This window comes from Sorex araneus, chromosome 6 (assembly GCF_027595985.1).
Source record: "Sorex araneus isolate mSorAra2 chromosome 6, mSorAra2.pri, whole genome shotgun sequence".
NCBI classification, from domain to species: Eukaryota; Metazoa; Chordata; class Mammalia; order Eulipotyphla; family Soricidae; genus Sorex; species Sorex araneus.
This window is the reverse complement of record NC_073307.1, coordinates 20,370,804-20,393,025: the sequence shown is the minus strand read 5'-3', so window position 1 is coordinate 20,393,025 and position 22,222 is coordinate 20,370,804. Positions and strand designations below refer to the sequence as shown.

At 41.9% G+C, this 22,222-nt stretch overlaps 1 protein-coding gene and 1 long non-coding RNA gene across 15 annotated transcripts in view; one reads left to right on the top strand and one right to left on the bottom strand.

Moving 5' to 3' along the window:
• LOC101554848 (protocadherin alpha-C2) overlaps window positions 1-2,799 on the top strand; it is a 236,676-nt gene extending 233,877 nt beyond the window's left edge. For 12 of the 14 annotated variants that reach the window (XM_055144075.1, XM_055144068.1, XM_055144071.1 and 9 more), the window contains one exon: window positions 110-2,799. In XM_055144075.1, the coding sequence (XP_055000050.1) occupies window positions 110-420 (311 nt within the window). In that variant the 3' untranslated portion in view covers window positions 421-2,799. The remainder of the gene's footprint in view (window positions 1-109) is intronic. The other 2 variants (XM_055144069.1, XR_008630803.1) reach the window with 2 other exon arrangements.
• LOC129406118 (uncharacterized) overlaps window positions 1-22,222 on the bottom strand; it is a 38,872-nt gene that overhangs the window by 5,932 nt on the left and 10,718 nt on the right. The window lies entirely within an intron of this gene.

Below are 22,222 nucleotides of genomic sequence, written 5' to 3'. Positions count from 1 at the left end.
TGTTGAGAAAGTAGGAGCAGTTACTGACTGGTCCTGTGTTCCATACACTAGCGAGGCATGGAAGAGACGTGTTGATGCTGTGACTGACTTTTGATGTTTTGTCTTTCAGAACCAGAGGCCGGAGAGGTGTCCCCTCCAGTGGGTGCTGGTGTCAACAGCAACAGCTGGACCTTTAAATATGGACCAGGCAACCCCAAACAATCTGGTCCCGGTGAGTTGCCAGACAAATTCATTATCCCAGGATCTCCTGCAATCATCTCCATCCGGCAGGAGCCAACTAACAGCCAAATTGACAAAAGTGACTTCATAACCTTCGGCAAAAAGGAGGAGACCAAGAAAAAGAAGAAAAAGAAGAAGGGTAACAAGACCCAGGAGAAAAAAGAGAAAGGGAACAGCACGACTGACAACAGTGACCAGTGAGGTCGCCTAATGGAAATAAGCCACTTAGCCCGTTTTTGTAATCCTGGCAATCCTCCCTTGTAGCAACGCCCTTCTTTCTCCTTTCTCCTGTCCACCCAAGCCCTCCTCTAGACTTCAGAAATCTGCAGGAAGTTCCCTGTGTCTTTCTAGATCGCATGTATCAGGTTTTGTCTTTAAAAGCTTTACTAAGTCTGGTGTTAACTCTTTCTCTCCACTCTGGCTTGTTTGCAGAACCTAAAAAGCAGACCCAAGTTTCCTTTCTCCTCCGCCGCAAAGGAGAGGCTTCCCAGCCCCGCCAGTGAGAGGTTGGACTCTCTGCCCTGTGCTCCGGGGATCCTGTCTTGATGACACTTGCAGGGCAGGCTGAAAGGCTTTGAGATTGAGCAGCTTGGGTGTCTGTGAGTGCCTGAGATTGGCTGGGATGGACTAGATTAGACCAGTTGGTGCAAAGCGGCCTGGGAAACAGAGGCAAGTAAACAGTGGGAGTTGCCAGTCTGGAGGGGAAATGTGGAATGGAAAGGGAACAGACTTTCTAAACTTACAACTCAAGAGGCACTGGCCACCCTCTAGCAGACAAAACTACCCCTGCTGACAAGGCTTTAGGAACACCATAAAGTATGTTAGCTGTGGTGTCACTGTACCGAGAACCTGCACTATTCCTACAAGCCAGAGTGCAGTGTTGATGGGGCCCACAGGGCAACAGAAGCAGATCTGATGTGTTTCCTCTACTCATGCTTGTGCTCACTTAGCGAGACATTCTTTTGCACACAATGTTTATGAAAAGGACGATCCTTTTCCAACAACACATATGCAAAAGCAAATGGAAAAAAAGTAAAAAACCCCAACACCTCAGTTTATGCAGTTTATTGTTTGATAAGATTATTTAAAGAGAAAATCTATTACTATATATAAATCTTTAAAGAAAAATATGATGAATACAATCCCCTAAACTCTCCTCAAAAGAGAATCCAGTCTACAGCCATTGAAATGATCATTGCTGCTACAGAAGTGCTTTAAGAGAATTGCCTGAAACATCTGTATTATACCGGCCACCTGCCAATCACAGCTTTACTCTTTCAGGTCACTCTGGGGCTGCCCCTTGCATGTATTAATAAAAGGATCTTTTTCTCTCTTTTCTAAGAAACAATTATGTGCACTTTGAATACACAACTTCTCTAGACAACTCTATCAAGATCCAGAAATTGAAGAGAAATCTTGTTTCCTCATACATACAGTGAGCAGACTTTTCAGTCCTCTAATCCTGTGATCTGTCTTGGTGTGCTAGCCTACACCTTCTCCTTGGTTTAGTTTTCTAGAACACTCTGAATTGCTATCCTTGCTAACACCTATGATGTTACCTGAAATCAATCTCCCATATGTATGCTGTATGCTATTATAAGACTCCTGAAATATACTTACTCTGTGCTTGTGTATGTGAATGTTAATGCAACTATTACCTAGAGTGAACTTTAAGCTTTATTGTTGAATGTAACTCCATTATATTTCCTTTTGTACACCTGTGAAAAGTGGAATAGTGTTTTTTTAATCATTGTTAATCAGCTTTTGTGTATGAAAGACACAGTAAAATTTCTTTCTTAAATCAAGATACTGGTGATTCAAGGAATTTTATTTATGGTCAGCCAAGAACCGTCTCTTGCCAAGATTCCTGCTGGCAAGGGAATGGATAAAGCTGTTTTTTTCTAGTAACAATTCTGGAATGAATATGGATGATATTCCCTGAGGGTGTGCAAGCACAAAAATCGACCAATCTGACCTCTCTGCAGTGGCAGAATGCTTTGAAATTCTGATGCTATTTGGAATATCACCTCATAAAAAATAATCAAATTTACTGTCACCTTAAATTAAAAAAATTTTAATTTTACTAAAATGTACAATTTAGAAGTTTGATTAGTTATATATTATCTTTTGAAACAATATAAAAGGGAGTCTTTTATTAAGACAAAAGCATTGAATCTAAAAAAAAAAACCTAACCCAAACCTGTTTGTCTATTCTTAGCTTCATTCTCCCATATTTGGAAGGGTGTGTAACTTCAGCTCTGCAGGATTGCATGGGGTAAAACTTGTTGCCAACACATGTAAACCATTGCTACATTGTAGGTTGTGATCATTTTGCCCCACTGAAACCCATGTATCTGACCTTACGTGCCTTTTGAATACTAGGAGAATCGGGCTAATTTATTAATGATGATAATTATGTATCTGTATAGCACTTTATATATTTGCAAAGTGCTTTCCAATCCATGTTAGTTACTAGTTATTACAGCTGTAAGGAAAAACACGTCGTGTGGATTCATTTTTAATTGGTGCTATTGGTATTTCCTCTGTTATTGCTAATAAATGGAAAATGGTGGTATGAAAGACATGGTGGTCATTTCTAAATCTAGGAGTAGGAGAAAATAGAGCACTGATTACCAAGCTATTATTGATGGCAGGTGCATTATGAAGCTACACTATTTCAACCTTCTCTAACAAGAACTGCAACAAGGGCTTAGGAGAGAGCCCAGAGGCAAGAGAGAGTACATAGTTTGCATGCAAGGGGCTCAGACCCATCCCTAACAACCACACATGGTCCCAAATAAACCTGCAACAAAGCAAAAGACCAGACCCCTTTCCAGAAGCACAAAAGGTAAAAGAAACCCTGTTGTCTCACTTTTTGTCACTGACCCCAATCAGCTCATTTGGCCTTTATACCCCTCCAGAAGTCAGTGATGTTTTCAAGAAATGAGTATAGGGTATATGCCAGCCACTATACTAGATTCTGCTTAGAGTACAAGTTCTATATAACACATACTTTCCTTAAGAAACTAAATTATGAGAACAGGCTTCTGATGTATTCTCAGCTGGGGATGTATGTCCTCTCTGGAGACATCTGGCAGCATCTGAGACATTTTGTTACTTAAGAAGGTGGGAGGGGGTATATTAGTGGAATCTGGTGGGGAAAGGTATATAAGATACAACAAAAATTTTCCAGCCCCAAATATCTTGAAATAAAATTGTTGTTGGGGATTAGAGCAATAGCACAGTGTGTAAGAGCTTGCCTTGCAGCCAGCTGACTTAGGTTTGATCCCTGAACCCAGAGCCAGTGGTAAGGCCTGAACACCACTGGGTATTACCCTCCCCCAACACATACACCTCTACACACACATCCATTCTCATCCCAAAAAAGGGTTTTGTCTGTTTCTGAGATGGAAAAGAGTTGTCAATTATTAATGGTAATTACTTAAGGATACAAGATATAATCTGGGCTCTCCTAGGCAAAGCAGGATGTGTGTTAACTCTCTTAGACCAAGAAACCAATATATCTCCATCACTAGCTGGGGAACCTCAGAGCACTACTCTCTAATTTCCAATCTCAACTTCATCCTCTAAAATAGGAAGAATTACAGATTAATTTATAGATTTGTTTCAAAATTTTTAGCACAATATCTGGTATACTAGCTACTGAACAAATATCAATAATTCTTTACTTCCATTTCCTTTACCCTCCACCCAACTCCCTTCAGAGATTTAACTATTTTATACACTCAGGACCCTTTTCCTACTGATTAAAATGTGAACGAGGAATGTTAAATAAATCAACATAGACTGCAATAAAAATATTTTCACCTTGAAGGAAAAGAAGTCAACTCTGCATACTTCTATCATGAATAATAATCAGGTTTCTAAGTAAGATCAACACCCAAAGATCCACAAACATGCCTACTAGTCTAATGCTAATCCCAGACTCCCTCTTAGGGAGTCCTACTTCGTGGTTCTGAGAAGGGTCTCACATACAAAGAACGCAGGTTCACATCAGAAGAAGAGCAGGAAGTGTCCAGAGCAACCTTGACAGAGGTTTTTAAGTCTAGTAGGTAAGATTCTGAATCCCAGAATCTCATACTAGTGTAGTTTATGTTTTATACATTAAAATTGTGATCCTAAGGCTCAAATGTAAGTGATCAAATACTAACGCAGTTCCAATTTTAAAAGCCACTAGTATACCAAGTGTGTTAAACACACATCAACGACAGGTATAGGAAACTGAAAAGCCCCAAGACCTTCCCTAAGAAATGACTGGCTGGCTATTTGTGACACTATTTCTTTCATGAAATGGACTTCCTCTCCTTGTAGAAGAAGCTGATCACATAAATTCTCAGAGCGCTATCCATCTGTTGACCAGCAGGATATATAACTAACAACCTAAGAAATTCCTTTTGACTACTGTGTGTACGAGTGCATGTGCAAACACATGTGCACCACACACACATGTGCACATACATGCACATGCACACACAATTAGGAAGAAGCTGGAGTAAATAAACACTCTTTTGAAGTTGTACCTAACAATATATACCAATCTTTTTGTCAAAAATGAATTTCCAGGGGCTGGAGCACAGCGGGTAGGACATTTGCCTTGCACGTGGCCGACCTGGGTTTGATTCCCAGCACCCCATATGGTCCCCTGAGCACTGCCAGGAGTAATTCCCGAGTGCAGAGCCAGGAGTAACCCCTGTGCATCGCCAGGTGTGACCCAAAAAGAAAAAAAATGAATTTCCATTTATCTTGGGGTTGATCCATTGAGAATGCCTGCTGAAACACTAAATCTTTTTTTTTTTTAACCTCATACAACTTTCTGAGCTTGTCTTTAAGCTGAATCTCCTGTGGTAAAGTTTTTTGATATGGAGTCTGGCCTACATAAAGAATGAGGGAAGATGGGGAACTGAAAGACATAAAGCCCCGCAATTTGTCAGATTATGCTATTATCACGTGACATGAACATCAACCCATAAAGAATACAGTTCGAAGACAGCCACGGATCTAGTAGCTGGTTGTAGAGCAGAGCTAGAAGACTCTGACTTGATGTATGGATGCACAGGATTGATTAAACAGCTCCATTTTCTAAGCTTTGCTTTTAGTAGCCTAATTTACATAATTAGGGGTGTAACCTTCTCCCCCCCACAACAGGAAACAAAGTGTGTGTGATTTATATATCACATCAGGTTTGGGGTTTTTTTTGGGGGGGCCGGGGGCCACACCCAACGATGCTCAGGGTTACTTCTGGCTCTGCACTCAGGAAATACTCCTGAAAGTGCTCAGGGAAACATATGGAATGCTGGGGATCGAACCTGGGTTGGATGGGTACAAGGCAAATACCCTACCCGCTGTACTATCACTTTGGCCATAGTTTGTTTCCCTCTTAAAGAAAATGCTATTACTTCTAAAGCTTTATTTCTTTTAAGCCGGTGATTTGTCCAGTCAACTCTAAATCATTCTTTTGAATTCTTATAAAATTCTACATAATGACTAGGTCATGTCATTCACCTTTTCCTCTCACAATGGATACATAAGTTACACATCCATTATCTTTCCTACCAGGAACATACCCCCAAAAAGGCATTTGTTTGTAATAATGAATTCAGTTCTTGAACCCTAAAAAACCTTCACCTAGGGCCAAAACATTAATACAACAAGTAGGGTGACCCACATATGGTCCCCCAAGCCTGCCAGGAGTCAGCCCTAAGTACCGCTGGGTGTGGCCTGAAAATCTCAGTCTAGCTTTATTCCAAAGGGAAATTCTGAAAGGCCTTTAAGTGACTTTAAGCGACTCTCTACATATAACAATCACAGTCTTCTATCTGAACACACTCCTGTTTAATTATTCAATTGTAAATTATGCACTCTCGAATGATAAATAAACACAATACAAGAAAGGCAGACAGAGGTTAGAAAGATGTTCTATTTATCCAGACTAATTTCCTGGGAAGTCTTTCATCCAAAGACTTTTATTCATCCAACAAAAATTCAGACTGACATCTTCTTGTAAGAGGGCAGCAGCTCAAAGACTATTCTCTGCTTAGACCTGTGACACATGATAGCCTCTGAAGATATCTAGCTTTCTTCAGGTTGTAATATTTTAGTTATGAAGACACATAAGGGCTGCAGAGATAGTAGAGGAGGTAAGATGCCTGTCTTGCATGTGGCCAACCCAGGTTCAATCCTGGCACCCACTTACAGTCCCCTGAGCTTCACCAGGAATGATCCCTGAACAGAGCCAGGAGAAAGCCCTGAGCACCTCCAGCAGTGTGATCCCCTCTCCCAAAAGATAATATAAATTTATTATTGATGGCACTGATGATTTTTTAAAAATACAGCTTACAAATAGTGACTCTCAGAGAATCAAGGATCCTGTTCATGCTGTTAAAAAAAATCTGTTCCTTGAGGGCGGAGGGGGGGCTGAGGGGGTGAGAGAGAGGGAGAGAAAGAGAGAGAGAAACAGAGAGAGACAGGAGAGACAGAGAGAGAGAGAGAAGAGTATAGTACCAGGGCAGCTGACCTGGGGCCAGTAATAAGCCCTGAGCACCACCAGGTGTGCTTCCCTAGTTCCCCCCCCCCAAAAATCCATCTACATAAAAGCTTTGGAAGATATTCCTCACTAAATTATTGACACAAACCAGCCTGTCACAAAAGATTTACACTCCCATATCCTTGCACTTCTCCCACTCTCTAAGGCTAACAGAATTTATTATCCAGAACACTGCAGTGACCTCCCAGATCACTGTCTTCTTTTCTTCGGCATCCAGATTTCCTGCCACACCAGAGTCAGGAAGCCTCATCCTTCCACACCTTTCACAAGGCCACAGTTAGTTTAAAACCCAACTCAGATGTGTGGCAAGCCAACTCTGGAACATATAATAGGACTGTAGCTATATGCTTCTAAGGGTGGGAGGCATGGGTGGGACAGGGAGGTGGGTTTCTTTTGTGGGTTGGGATAAATTCTGGTAGGAATTTAAGCTCAGTTACTTTCTTTGCATAGATTTGAGATGACCAAGTGGCTAAGGGACAGATCCCTACTCCACCAGCAGAGATGTCAACTGCAGAAAGAAACTTGGAACAGCCAATGTTGGTGGGGATGTGGTGAAACAGAAATCCTCATTCGGCTTATTATTTTGGGGGGGTCACACCCTGCGATGCACAGGGGTTACTCCTGGCTCTGCACTCAGGAATTACTCCTGGCAGTGCTTAGGGACCATATGGGATGCTGGGATTTGAACCCAGGTTGGCCGCGTGCAAGGCAAATGCCCTACCTGCTGTGCTATTGCTCCAGCCCCATCAGCTTTCTTCTCAAGCCTGTGTTCTCCCTTGAACACGTATGTAGTTTGCTGGTCTCTCTGTTCCTTTGCTTGCTTATTTTCACTCTGGAGAACCCTGTGTTCCCTTTCAAGCACATATCTCTCTTTTCCTTTTCCCCCTCACATCTTTCAAAATAAACTTTAGTTAAAAAAATTTTCACAAAAAAGAAAAAGAGAAAAAGAAAAAAGAAACCTTCATTCACTACTGGTGGAAATGTTGGAAGCTTCAGACGATCTTAAAGCAGTATGGAAACTTCTTAAAAAACTAAACTAAGACCAGTAATCAAATATTGTGAACTACTTTATAAAAAAACCCCTAAGACCAGAGAGGTCAGAGAGATAGTACACAGGTAGAGTGTTTGACTTGTACATGGCTGACCTATGTTTGAATACCAGAGAGATAGTACACAGGTAGAGTGTTTGACTTGTACATGGCTGACCTATGTTTGAATACCTGTCATCACATATGGTCCCCCAGGACTGCTAGGAATGATCCCTGAGCACAGAATCAGGTGAAAGATCTGAAGTCAAGCATGAAAAACATAAAAACAAAAACAACCAGAACTCTTATATGATCCCAATGATTCCACTTCTTGGTATCTACCCCCAAACACAAAAACATTAATGTGAAAAGATATACATTCCTATGTTCATTGCAGCACTCAGTACAATGAAAGATTTACATTCCTATGTCCATTGCAGCTCTACAATGAACTGAGTCAGGGTATGAAAACAGTCCAAACATCCAATGACAGATGAATGGATAGGGAAATTATGGTATACTGGGCCTGAGAGTACAGTGGGTAAGGCACTTGGTGGAGTGATCCCTGAGTGAAGGGACACTGGTGGAAGGTCGTGGGTGCACTGGTGATGGTAGGGTGCAGTGATTTTGATTTGTTTGTTTGACTTTAGGTCACACTGACAGTGCTCAGGGTTTAATCCTGGCTCTGCACTCAGGAATTACTCCTGGTGGTGCTCAGGGGACGATATGGGATGCTGGGAATTGAACTTAGGTTGGCCACATTCAAGGCAAGTGCCCTACCCACTGTACTATTGCTCTGGCTGTGGGGCAGCAATTTTGTACAGTGATACTATAAATGTTAACACTATTGCAACAACCTAAAATATAATTTAAAAACTTCTTTAGTAAAAGCCATACTGACTGGTATAGCTTATGTTGAAAAGAACAATTTAGTAAAATGACACAAGTTGTCTCAAAGAAGCTAAGGAGGGGGATCCAACTTATAAGGAACCAGAGACTGGAATAAGTTTTTTTTTTTTAAATTTTACCTTCTCTACTTATCCTTCTTAATTTACTTTACACTTCCCTATCTCTCCAGACCAGTTTTTTCTCTTCAACTCCAAGATTCACTTACCCTTGGTTCTAGTGGCCCTCAAAAATTTCTCTACTAAATCCCCATTCTGGATCTTTCATTGAGAGTATTTGGATCACTTAGGTAGTCAGCAGCTGTGGGCAAGGGGGCTGTGCCTAGGGAAGAGAATTCTCAGAACAGGGGAGGTTCCACTCTCAGAGACAACTTTAACAACTTGTTGGTCACTGATCTCCCCCAATGACATTACACATCATGGCACAGAATCTTAGAAAGTTACAATCTAAAGGAATCTTAACAAATGTGAAAACCAAGGAAAGTAAATGATTCATTCAAGATCACGAAGCTGTGGCCTGAGTAATAGTACAGCGGGTAGGGCACTTGCCTTGCATGAGGCCCACCTGATTTGATCACCAACATCCTATATGGTCCCCCAAACCTGTCAAGAGTAATTCCTGTGTTCAGAGCCAGGAATAACTCCTGAGCATCACAGAGTGTGGCCTTCAAGACAAACAACAAACAAAAAGAACAGTGACTGACAATGCAGTCATTTGCCTATTATCATGGACTGCAATAATACCCATTCATTATATCCTTGACAGCCAGAAGTAACATAATTTAGGGATGTCATGTTTATTTTAGAGAATAGTATTTCACAGTTTTATGCACACATTATTCCTTCATTCAAAACAATCAAAATTGATATCACTCACTGGTTCTAAAACTAACATAAAGTTATAGGAACCTAGACTCTAGAAAGTAGACAGATGAATTTAACTACAGAGATACATCTTTTAGAATTCTTTCTCCCTTCCTTCCTTTGTTTTTGGGCCACACTCAGTGTGTTAGGGCTTGCCTCTGGCTCTGTGTTTGGAAATCACTCCTGCAGGGACGCAGGGGGCCATATGGGGTGCCTGTTTTCAAACCCCCGTTGTCTGTGTGCAAGGCAAACTGCATTATCTCTCCAGTCCCTCTATGCCTTTTTCACTGCATATATAACTGGGTGCTTTACAAGAACCTGACAATAGCAGCCTTTTTCCTTGTCTAGAGTAATGAAAAAAACTGATTGACAAGACAAATGAATGGCACAGGAAGGCAAAAAATATTCCTTTTATCAATGGTAATGATGAGTCAGAGAACAGAGATCGGCATAAGCACAAATTTAGGATTGCAAAATTAATTTTAAAAAAGTGCCAAATTTTCCGTGCTACTATCTGGCAGGACAATCTTGGAGAAGCAGCAGGAAGACCAATTCTGAGAGAAAAAGGGGCAGATATGAGTCAGCTATTAACTGCTTATTTTTCCTCACATTGCTAACCAAAAGGTCACTCCAATTCGTGAGGTAGAGTGAAAAAGAGGGCCAGAAGGCTAGAAGCGCGACCTGAATACCCCTTGCAGAGAAGAGAGCATCAGAGATGATGCACTTTTCCGTAAATATATTTGTATCAGAAGCCTTTTACATTCTTTGAAGTGAGTTACACACTCTCTCCCCTCCTCCCCCGCCCCACCACTCCCCACTCTGTTGTCCATCCCTCCTAATTCCTAAATAAAATGATTCACTTCACTAAAAAACATTATTTGCATCTATTCCACGATACATCTTTCGAAGTTCAGAGGTCGAATTTTCAATGTGTGATGGGGAGGGCGAAAGAACTTCCTCCACCAAGCCAAAAGTGTTCAGAACACCAGCCAAGTGTTTGCAAGTGTAATTCAACTCGGACCTGACCCTCTCTATCCAGAGAGACAGCATAAGATTCCACAGGGTAAGGGTTCAGTTTTATAAGACTCCCCTCCTCCCCATCCCCACTCCCACCTTCTTCCCAATGGCTGGCTAGCTACAGACCCAGTTGCAAAATCCAGGCTTTTAGCAATACTTCCGACTGGTTATAACTCAGAGGACCCCATGACTTACTCCTTGGGTTAGATTTGCTACAGTAGAACACATAATTGAGAGAAACCTTTTATACACTAGACTAACAGTTTACTATAAAAGAATTCAGCATGAGGATGCTGAAGAGATAGTAGAGTGGGTAGGGCACTTTCCTTGCACATGGCCAACCAGAGTTCAACCTCCAGCACCTAAATGATTCCTGAAATTGCCAGGAGTAATCCTCTGGTGCAGAACCAGGAGAGGCCCTGAGCACAGTGTCCAGTGGAAGTCTCTGTGCCTCTCCTGCTCTCTCCCAAATATCAATGTGCTCACCAATCCACCGGAAGTTCTTAAGGACCCATTCCTTTAGACTTTTATGGAGGCCTCATTATAGAGGCCCAATTGCCAACTTATGAAATCTTTGTTGGTGACTGATGCAACTTCTAACCTTTCTCCATATACTCTGGAGGCGGGGGTAGGTAGATTGGACTTTCAGTGGTTTCACTTCCAACCTTCTACTCTTGACTTGGTTAGTTCTGTGGGCACCAGTGCCACTCAGAGATTTGAATCCCATGGGGTCAGAGCAACAGAACTGCAGGTAGGATGTGTCTTACACACAGCCAACCTAATTTTGATCCCCACCACCTCATAAGGTCCCTGAGCCTACCAGGAGTGATCCTGGAGTACAAAGACAGGAGTAAGCCCAGAGTGTCAAAGGCACTTCACTAACATAACACAAATGCTTCATCATTCTTATCATGAGAAATTCTAATGACCATAAGCGTCTCCAGAAATTGGAAAAAGACCAACTTTTTACAAGTTACATTATGGTTATACTATAACCAGTCCTTGTTAATGAACATTAAAACTTTTCTAACATTTACCACCACAAACACTACTCCAATGCATGCTTGCTGCAATGATCATCTTAGTCTAATTTTCCTTTTTTGTTATGGTGGTGCTGAAGGATGGTGAGGGGTGATCAACTCTGCCTCACACAACAAAGACAAATGCCACTTGAGCCACAACCTGGTGATCATTAAACTTTTGCACTGTCATCTTGAAAATGCACAGAACAATGGAATAGAAAAGATGGGCTTTACTAGCAACAAAAACAGTGTAAGATGGGATTGGAGTCCACCACAAGACCAACTTAAGAGAGGGAGGGGCTGGAGAGAGTACAGCAGGTTGAGTGCACACAGCAGACCCAGATTTGATCCCCAGCACCCTACATGGTCCCTTGAGTTCACTAGAACTGATGATCCGTGGGAGCAGAGCAAGGAGTAAGCCCTGAGTGTGGCCCCAAACCAAGGTGGGGGGAGGGAGGGAGAAGGTGGAGGGAGGGAATAAGGGGTCTGATTTTATGCCCAGCAGAAGAAATAGTGTGACCGAAGAGTTTATACATGTTCTAGTCATTTGAAACATACATATTCATGAGAGAGAACAGTGAGCATGCACAATTAAGGAACATTAAATGAACATATGACACGTGGAGAAAAATGGAGGAATATTATTGCTATATTCTTTAGTATGTTAATGAAGAACAAGGGGGCAAGGGGTAGAGGAGGGTTTGACTGCAGTTTTCCTGGATGATACAGTCTAGCCAGGATCCTGGGGTCCTGATCTATGCAAAAAATGTTCTTAAGGCTCTACTCTGTCTGACTTAGTCAGAATCAAGAGAATCTAAGAGAGGACCTTCTTCCAGAGAGAGGTTGTCAGGCCCTTCAAACTACGAGCCTCAGACCATCTGTTTTAGCTTTTCCTAACCGCAGAGAATCTTTCTAAGTCTTGAAGGTTAAGGGCAAAGTTGCAAAATGCTTTTGACAATACATGTTACAAAATTGGCCCTGGAAATGCAATACATTCCCAGCAAGTGAGAATTTCTCCATCTTGCCAAACAGTGTATAGTGACAGTCTTTCTCATTTTTTGACTACAAAGGGCAAAGCATGTGATTTAATTTGTATTTGACTATAATAAAATTGCACATTCCCCCACCCCATTTCATTTACCAGATGATTATGATTGGACTGATTTATAGTGTCAACTATTTACCAGAATGTAAGATGTTTTTAAATATTCAAGCATTAAATTTGGCTTTAAAACAGTGTGAAAAATTGATGATGTTATTTGGACCAGTGGATATATTATTAGTGTGTGATCTCAGATTCAACCTTCAGTCCATATATTCATGTAATGGATAATTACTGTAATAAGTGCAGACTTGCCATTTCAGTAGATGGAACACAGTGCATTAGGCCTAAGTCCCAGAGGACTTGCTGGTTCAGGAGTGTAAAAAGAGTAGGAAAGTCCAATCACAAGCTTCTAGAACTCTATTATTCGATCATCCTGGTGACTAGGGACCAAACCAGAGTGTGCAAGATTTTACTTTCTGTTTCTGTAAAGGCACCTCCATTATTGTTTCTGGTTCTCCGGGTACACTGACATAAGTCTGGCTCACACCCCAAGGAGCAGATCCTGGGTTTCTTTCTTGTGGGTCATTCGATTTATTGAAGAAGTTGGTGGGTTGGAGAAATAGTCCAGGGATTAAGGTGAGATCCCATTTTTTTCTGGTACTATTTGGTCCCTTGAGAAACTCCCAGTGCAGCCAGAACAGTCTGGGGAATCTGTAGTACTGCAGATCCAATCAGCACTGCATCCTCAGCGGGGGGGGGAGGGGGGGGGGTAGGGGGGGCATCTCCTGAGCACTGCTTGGGAGCCACCCACCCCCAGAGAAAACAAAACCACAAAACAAACCAAAGCACTTGTGGTAATGTGTGTTAGTAATATTCAAAAATACTAACCAAGTAAGTTTTAATACTGTTTAATCATACATAAGGAGAAATGGCTTAAGTTAAAACATTATCTCTTAATATTAGAACAGGGTCAAGCAGAGAGGAAGCATTCAAAATAAATGTGAGCCATTATTTAAAAGTTGCCACTAAGACACCTTATTTCTTGAAATGACTGGGAATCAATTTTTGGTTTTATCTCTCTACTCCTCTGAATTCTCCAATTTCTCTTCATTTTCAAGCTTCCCCCAACCCTGACTGATTCTTTTTTTTTGCATTTTTATTTTCATAAAGTAGTTCACATAAAATTTTATACATTTTATTTTCACAAAGTAGTTCACAATAGTTCATTACAGATAATATTCAAACACCCACTCAATCAGCAAGCATCCTCTCACCACAAGAGGGAAGTGTGTAAAGGTTGTTTATTACATTCTGGGGCCCCTTAAGCCGGTATATAAGAGAATACAAGCAAGTATGTTAAAACCAAACACATGTGTGCTGCTTTAGGTATATCAGTCAGCTAGAGTATAAGATGTTGTGCAGCCGCAAATGCAGCCATGTGCTCCAGGAAAAAACATGTCGCTCTCTTCTGGGAGCTTTGTTTTATAGTCTCTGAATCTTGGCTGCTGATGAGATTATATACCACCAGGGACAGTTTGTGGGTGTGACTGCCAAACTACTGGAAAACTGGGGATCTGGATGGAGGAGGCCCAGTCCCGATCCAGGGAGCTTGGAGATCTCAGCCACAGATCCCACATACCTGGGTTTCTCAGTCCTTTCATGGGTGAGGCTCATCTGAGCATGTGGAGAGTGGGCTTGAGCATGGCTGTGGCTGGGTTCTGGAGGTTTTCAGCTGCTGGGGCTCTGGCTGGGGAGGGGAGGGAAACTCAACCCACCCCCCTCCGAGGGGCCCATGGTGAAGACAGGCGTAGGGGCAGGAGATTCTGCTTGACTGATTCTTTTCTATTCTCCATTTTTTTTCTCTCACCTGCTCTCTCCTCTTCTCTGCATTCTGTCCTTACTAAACACCTTTTCCCATGGCCAATGGTAACAGCCCCTAGAGTCAGCCTAAGTGGGGAGGGGGGAATCTTGAAACACTGGTGGAAGGATGCTGACACTGGTGGTGAGTTTGGAGTTGGAATATAGTAGGCCTGAAACTATTATTAACGAAAGTGCAAATCATTGTGCCTAAATTAAAACTGGAAAATAACTCAGAAATCTTCTGCCAAGCAGAAAAATAAAAAAACTTCCTTTCCCATATTCTCATCTCCAGTGAGCATCAAGTTAAGGCCAAAACCTTTCTAACTGTCCAAAAAGTCAACAGCTGCAAAAAAAAAATCAATTCATGGTCCTGGAGGAATGGCACAGTGACAAAAATACCTGCATTGCAAGCTTAAGGCTCTGAATCTGATGCCCAGTGCTACTCACATGCACCAAGTCTGATCCTGAAAGCTCTACTGTCTGGTCCCTGTGCATCACACAACCAGATAGATTTTAGCACCACAACCGAAAAGGTCTAACTCCAGGGAGTACTGCAGCCAAGAGTACCACCCTCCACAAGCTTATGTACCAAGCACCGCAGCGAAAGCAAAGAGTTCCTGGTAAACACCAAAACCAAATCTGTGAATGACCTCTTGTCATCACAACAGCTGCAGCTGCAGCAAAGGGAAAAGGGAAAACTCAACTAATGTAAAATGATCCTACCTAATGTTTAATCTGGCTAAAATGAAAATTTTCCAATTCAATGCATTTTATATGATACATAATGTTGTGTATCTTAGCTCTTAATAATAAAATGATTTAAGAAAAGCCACAATGGTGAAAGTCTCCAATGTTGCTTCATGGTTGTGACTCAGAAAAACAGGGTAGACTTTTACATTTCTAGACTTTTCCCAAACAAAAAGTGACCTGAAGGGGCTTCTCTATAGCTCAGGTACTATCTATGTCCTTATCAGTTCCTAATGACCAGGGTGGCAGAGAAGAATGGGCTGTTATTTGATGCCAAATTGAATCAGCAGAGATTCGGTGAGCTGAGACTAGAGAATTATTACAGTGACTCAGGATGTGTGTCTATTTGTGATTTTTAACATTGATACCAAGCAAGATCTACTTTTAATTTCCTTTTAAATATTAGGCTGTTTCGAATGTTCTCGGTTACTGTCTAGGCCATTGTGTTTCTGATCTTGGTGATAGAAAGTAGTCAACTTCTAAACTTAAAACAAAAATGCATCCAAGAGGTGTGACTGAACTTTTCATTTTTCAAGATACCCTGCAGGGAAACTGGTGCCGTTTAGCAGCGTGCGACCTGTTCAAACTCTCCGCTGCTGCCTTTTGGGGGTCCTGGGCGAGAAGCACCAGCAACATTGGCAGCACAACTTCCAATGCAAGGGCTTCAGTAATGGGGTTCACTGCCAAAGAAAGGTAGAAAATTCTTTTTACCTTTCAGAGCCCCAATTCTCCCTCTATGGAAAATATTTAAGGCAATTGGCAGAAGTTCTCATGTTTGATGGAGGTTCTCCCTGTCTTTGCTTTCAAACCTGCATGGGGATAGTCAAAGGGGGTATTGGTGGGACATCATGCTTAAAGGAAGACAACAACTTTTGCAGAAAAGGAGTCATAGAATTATATTTCCTCAAGCTATCCCTCATCCCCAAGTCAAATCCATACCAACCCCACCTGCTACAGGGATTATCAGCATCTCATGGTTTCTGACAGTTCCTGAAAGTTGAGCAATGCTCCCTTGATCGCCCCATCTCTCCTAGGCTTCCCAAGAGATGAAATTCCAAATTCCAAGCTGTCCTATAGATTTCATTCCTCCCTTCCTTCCTCTCCCCTTCCTTGCTTTCCTTCCTTTCGGGGTGAGGAGGCATATCTGGTGGTATTCAGGGCTTACTCCTGGGTTTGCACTCAAGGATCACTCCTGATGGGCTCAGAGGATCTTCTGGGTGCTGGGGGTTAACCTGGCCAGTTCTATGCAAGGCAAGTGCCTAACCCAGTGTACTATCTCTCTGGCACCCATAGTTTCTTTTTTGTATACTAACTCTAACCTCTCAGCCCTAATATCTTTCCACTGTGGTTCTGGTCAGCTGGTAAAATCCCCTTTATCATCTGCCTCTTTTCTGAAAATTCACCTTTTTACTAACAAAACTTTTAACATGCTTTTTTATGCCAGAGGCCTGGGTTCGATCCCTAGCTCTGCATGGTGCCCCAGCTCCCCTGAGGACATTACTTACATCTTTTTCTCAGAATACAGTTGTAGGTTATCTTTTGCTCTAGAAAGAGGCCTAGAAATAGATCCTCTTCCTTGCCATTCACTGTCACATCCAGCTCACCCTTCTTCCCTTTAACTTGACAACAGACAGTTTAGAATCGCATGTCATCAAGTTTAACCTCCCTCTGTCCTTTTCTTGGGATAGTTGCCCACTGACCCCAAGTATTCTTCCTCATTTCTTCAGGATTTTAACAGCTGATTAGTCATTCTCCTAATACTACTCCAGTTAAAATTCTAAACAGTTTCAATATTCACATAAATATTCTCCCAGTATCCTAGTCTTTCTATTCATTGACCTTTTCTACTCCAGTTAGCCAATATTCAAGCCATTTTACTTCCTCTAATCCAAGTCAAAGATTTTTTTTGTTAACATATACACAGAAGTTTTATATCAACTTCAAGCATCTGGCTGTCTAGCTATTTCCTTTCATTTTCCAGTTTAGTTCCTCTAGGGTCCAAACCTAAAAATATCAGGGGGCAGTGATAGTACAGCAGAGAGGGGGTTTGCTTTGCATGTGTCCAACCCAGGTTTGATGCGCAGCATCCCTTAAGGTCCCCAGAGCACCACCAGGAGTAATTCCTGTTGCAAATCCAGAAGTAATCTCTGAACATTGTCAGGTGTGCCTTCCCTTACCCCCCAAAAGAAAATCTACCACTCTAATATATACAATGAGTTCTATTAATTTTCATCATCACCCACCTCACTTCCCACCACACACATATATACCCATTAAGTCCTTCTCATCCAGCTAAAAGCCAGTGGACAATTATTCTAGTCATTCCATTCATTGCTTTCTGATGTCTCACTTGCCTGGGCTCAATGTGCTAGGGGATCCTTTTCATGCAGGAGGCCTAGGTTTGGTCCCCACTATTGCATGGTGCCCTGGGCATAGCTGGAAGTGATCCTAGAACACAGGACCAGAAGAAGCCCTTTAGCACCAACAGGAGTGGCCTCAAATAAAAACATAACATACATACTTGCTTACAAGCCCCAACCCCCTTTCATAAATCTAGAACTTTGCTGATGCCAGGCCTATATTTACATAAAATGATAGGAAACATCACAATGTTTCTGGTTATTCTTATTTTATATCTATGGATTACAGATTCTAAATGCCCCTTAATGTTGCCTGGTAGTCACACTGTGTTTTCCTTACTGTCCTAACCCTTGTATTTACATCCATTTTATCATGATGGCATTGGATTCTGCTTCTTCCCTAAACTTCAGCACATCTCCAGCTGCTCTACCAGAGCATGGTCTCTGCTCACTGAGTGCCCATGAGTGCTCACCTCTGATCTGTGTCCCTTACAACCCAACCTCACTCTCTATGACTCCTAGATGAACTGTCTCCTTTCACTTGTGCCCAAGTACCCTCCTACCTTCCCCCATGTTGTATATCCAAAGACAATGCTTTCTTCTTGCCCTATGCCATCAATTTTCTCCTTTCTATGGGATCTTTATTATCAGCATAGAAGCATATTGTTGTTTCTCGCATCTTAAAATAATCATCTATTGACCTAATTTTTCCTTCCAGGAGAATTTCTTCTCATTTATCTTCTCTATCAAAAAACTTCTTAGGGGCTGGAGAGATAGCACAGCGGGTAGGGCGTTTGCCTTGCACGCGGCTGACCCGGGTTCAAATCCCAGCGTCCCATATGGTCCCCTGAGCATGACCAGGGGTAATTCCTGAGTGCAAAGCCAGGAGTAACCCCTGTGCATTGCCAGGTGTGACCCAAAAAGCAAAAAAAAAATTCTTAAAAGAGTTTCTTTACTTATATTCCCTCCTAAACTTTTGTTCCCCCCTTTAGTTTTAAAAATGATTTCATTTATGCTGGAGAGATGGTAGCAGGTAGGTTGCTTGCCTTGCATGCAGCTGGTCCTGGTTTGATCCCCAGTACTGCATATGGTCCCCTATTGAATATTGACCCTAAGTGTTTAAAGCTTCATCAGCAAATTGCACCTTTTCCTCCTCCTAGAAAAGCTTACAGTGCTCTTGTGAGCATCCCTAATCCTCTGAGTTTATCTTTAACCTTTCCTTTGTGCTTTACCTCTCATTGTTACATCCCCAAGTCAGTCTTGGTTACTTATAAGCCAAAACTTCTAGTGATTCTGGACTTTTTATTTGAAGTGAATTACTTAGTTCTCTATTTCCCCTATAACCTTTTCATATTTTACTATAGAGCAATGTTCTTTGCTTAAACACAGACATTAATGCTATTCTCCTAATATTTGGGAGTTGATAGACTCTAAAATATATTTATTCCTGGGCATCTGTAATAATTATTTGACTCAGGCTTTGGTTGCTATAGTTCCTAACACCCCAAAAAGAGAGGTATCGCCATGTACATTGGATGGGCCCTGGGCAAGCAGCAAAGCTACCCCCACATTGAAATGGGACAATATAGAAAGCATAAAAGCATGGTCCTGGTATAAGCTGTTATGTCTTAAGAAACAGGACCCCATGGGGAAGGACAAGCTGAACCAGCCTGAGGACCTAGTCTGGGATTAATGGTAAAAGTTTTGCTTGCCCTTGGAGCCCAGAGAACTATGTTTTGGAATCTATATCTCTAACTGTGTTTATCCAAATAACTGCAAGTATTAATAAAAAGTAAACTTAATTTTTAATATGTACAGTTAAGGAAAAGATAAAAGCAATATAAATGTCCCTGGATTTACCACCAGGATCTCACCATTCAATAAGCAAGTGATCATTGATGTAAAGAGAGGGGTTCGGCAGGTTGATATCATTTCACCAAAACTCTTCAGTACCACCCTCAAGAATGTCATGTGACCACTGGAATGGGAAGGAATGGGAGTGAAGATAGACGGTCAGCAACTACACCACCTCTGCTTTGCTGATGACATCGTTCTCATAATGCCAAACAGACAAGTGGCACAAATGCTGGCCAACTTTGACTGTGAATGTGGAAAGGTCGGACTGCAGCTGAACCTCAATAAGACGATGCTCCTGAAAAATGAACTAGTCCCTGACGCTCTACTTGTTCTCAATGGAACGAACATCTCTGAATGTAGCAGCTGTGTGTGTGTACCTGGGTCGAGAACTCAACATGAGGAACAACTTGGCTCCAGAACTTTGCAGGAGAAAGAGAGCAGCATGGAACCCCTTCAAGAGCGTCGAAGAAGTGGTTAAGAGGACGAAGGACCTCCAACTCCAGGCACATCTTTCAAATTCCACCGTTCTTCCTGCGCTAACTTATGCCTCAGAGACCTGGGCCCTACGCAAACAGAATGAGAACACTATTCTGGTATCCCAAAGAGGAATCGAAAGAGCTATACTAGGAGTATCATGTCTCACTCAAGTGAGAGAAGGAATCCGGAGCTCCGACCTCCGTTGACGGTCAAGAATCAGGGACGCTGTCTCATTTGCCAAGACATCAAAAATCAGATGGGCCAGAAATGTAATGCGATTCAGAGACAACCGCTGGACTAGAGCTGTTACCGACTGGATTCCACGGGACATCAAAAGACCATGTGGCCGCCCACCAACAAGATGGTCAGACTTCTTCGTAAAACACTGAATGAATGGTTTGAGGCTCTTCCTGTTCCTGGAGCGAGCAGATATCATTGGGCTACATTAGCATGTGACAGGGACAAATGGAGACATTACTGGCGCCCGCTCTGAGCAAATCGAAGATCAACGGGAAGACAAGTGATACAAGTGATACAAGATGTTCCTGGGAGACAGAGCATCTCCTCAAGTTAATCCCCAAGAGAATTGCCTCCACTGGAATGAGTGATCTCTGTAAATGATCAATCACACATACATGCAGTCTTGTACCTCAAACCCCTTCAGATATTCTATAACTGTGCTAACAGCTCTGCAATAAATGTGCCATTTTGACAATCTGTGCATGGTTCCCCATCTATTTGTTCATCTGCTGGGGAGGCCTGGGAAGCGGTTCTTAGCCACCAAACAACGCATCGTGCACACTCACGTTCTGAACCCACGGTCCCCCAGAACTACCAGGAATGACCCCTGAGAAGAGTCAGAAGCAAGCCCTGAGCACTGCTGGGTGTGGCCCCAAATCCATGCCCCGCCCCCAAATTACATGTAAACAACTAGCAACTAATAATCATAATACTCATAGTACTCATAAATTTAATGATTTAATTTGAAATCACTAATGTTTATTTAAAAACTTAGTACTTGGCTTGTAGAGATACTTATAATGTTTCATTTAATTTATGGGAGTTGGGGTGTGTGTGTGGCGGGGGCTACATCCTGCAGTGTTCAGATGCTACTCTGGGTTAAATAAACCATAGGTGGCTACATGCAAAACAAACACTTTAACCCTTGCACTATCTCTCTTGCCCCACTTTTCACATTTTTAGTTTTCAGAAAAGTTGAAAGATTATTAAGAAAGAACATCCATATTCCTTACATCAAGACTGACCATTTCTTAACATTGGGCAGTATCTTAACATTTGTCTCTGCTTTCCCTCTCCTTCCTTCCTTTCCTCTTTCCTTCTCTCTACATACATTTTGGTGTGCCAATTGAATTAAATTTTAAACATCATGACACACCACTATTAAATAATGCAATATACATCTCCTTAAGAATTAACACAGTCTCGTACATAATTATGTTTTCAGAAAAAAATAACATTTTAATCCTTCCACCTTATATACAGTCCATATTCAAATTTCATCATTTGTCACCATAATGCATCATTTTCTTCCAATCCAGAATCCAATTGTTTTAGTCATTGCATTTGTTAATAATAAACCTTCTGTATCTTTCTTTTTTTAAAATTTATTTTATTGAATCACCATGTGGAAAATTACAACGTTCTCAGGCTTATGTCTCAGTTATACAATGCTCAAACACCCGTCCCTTCACCAGTGCCCATATTCCACCACCAAAAAAAAAAAAACCAAAACCAGTACACCTCCCACCTCCCCATCCCCCACCCTCCACCCCCACCTGCATAACTGATAAAATTCACTTCATTTTCTCTTTACTTTGATTACATTCCATATTTCAACCCAAAACTCACTATTGTTGTTGGGGTTTCAACACAGAACTCACTATTCTTCTTGGAGTTTATCCCCCCAAAATACGGCCCTATTGACAAGGAAACATTTGATAATTAGTTCTCCACTAATGAGAATGAAGAGGTATAAGGTCGCACGGCCACTGTGTTTTAGTAATTAAGTACATGGAGATTTAAGTGGGAAATTTCATCATTTCCCTTCCTGGGGCAGCATAAAGCAAAAGCTTAGTTCACAGTCTGGGGACATGGCTGCAAGCACTTGCTGGGTTCAGAAGTAATCTAGCTGGATCTAAATCTTGGTCGTTCAGCAGCAAAGCGGCTGTGCAAACGCATGGCCACCTGGTTCGAATCTCAGAGGAGCGTGACCCGGAGCCGGTACCAGCCCCAGCC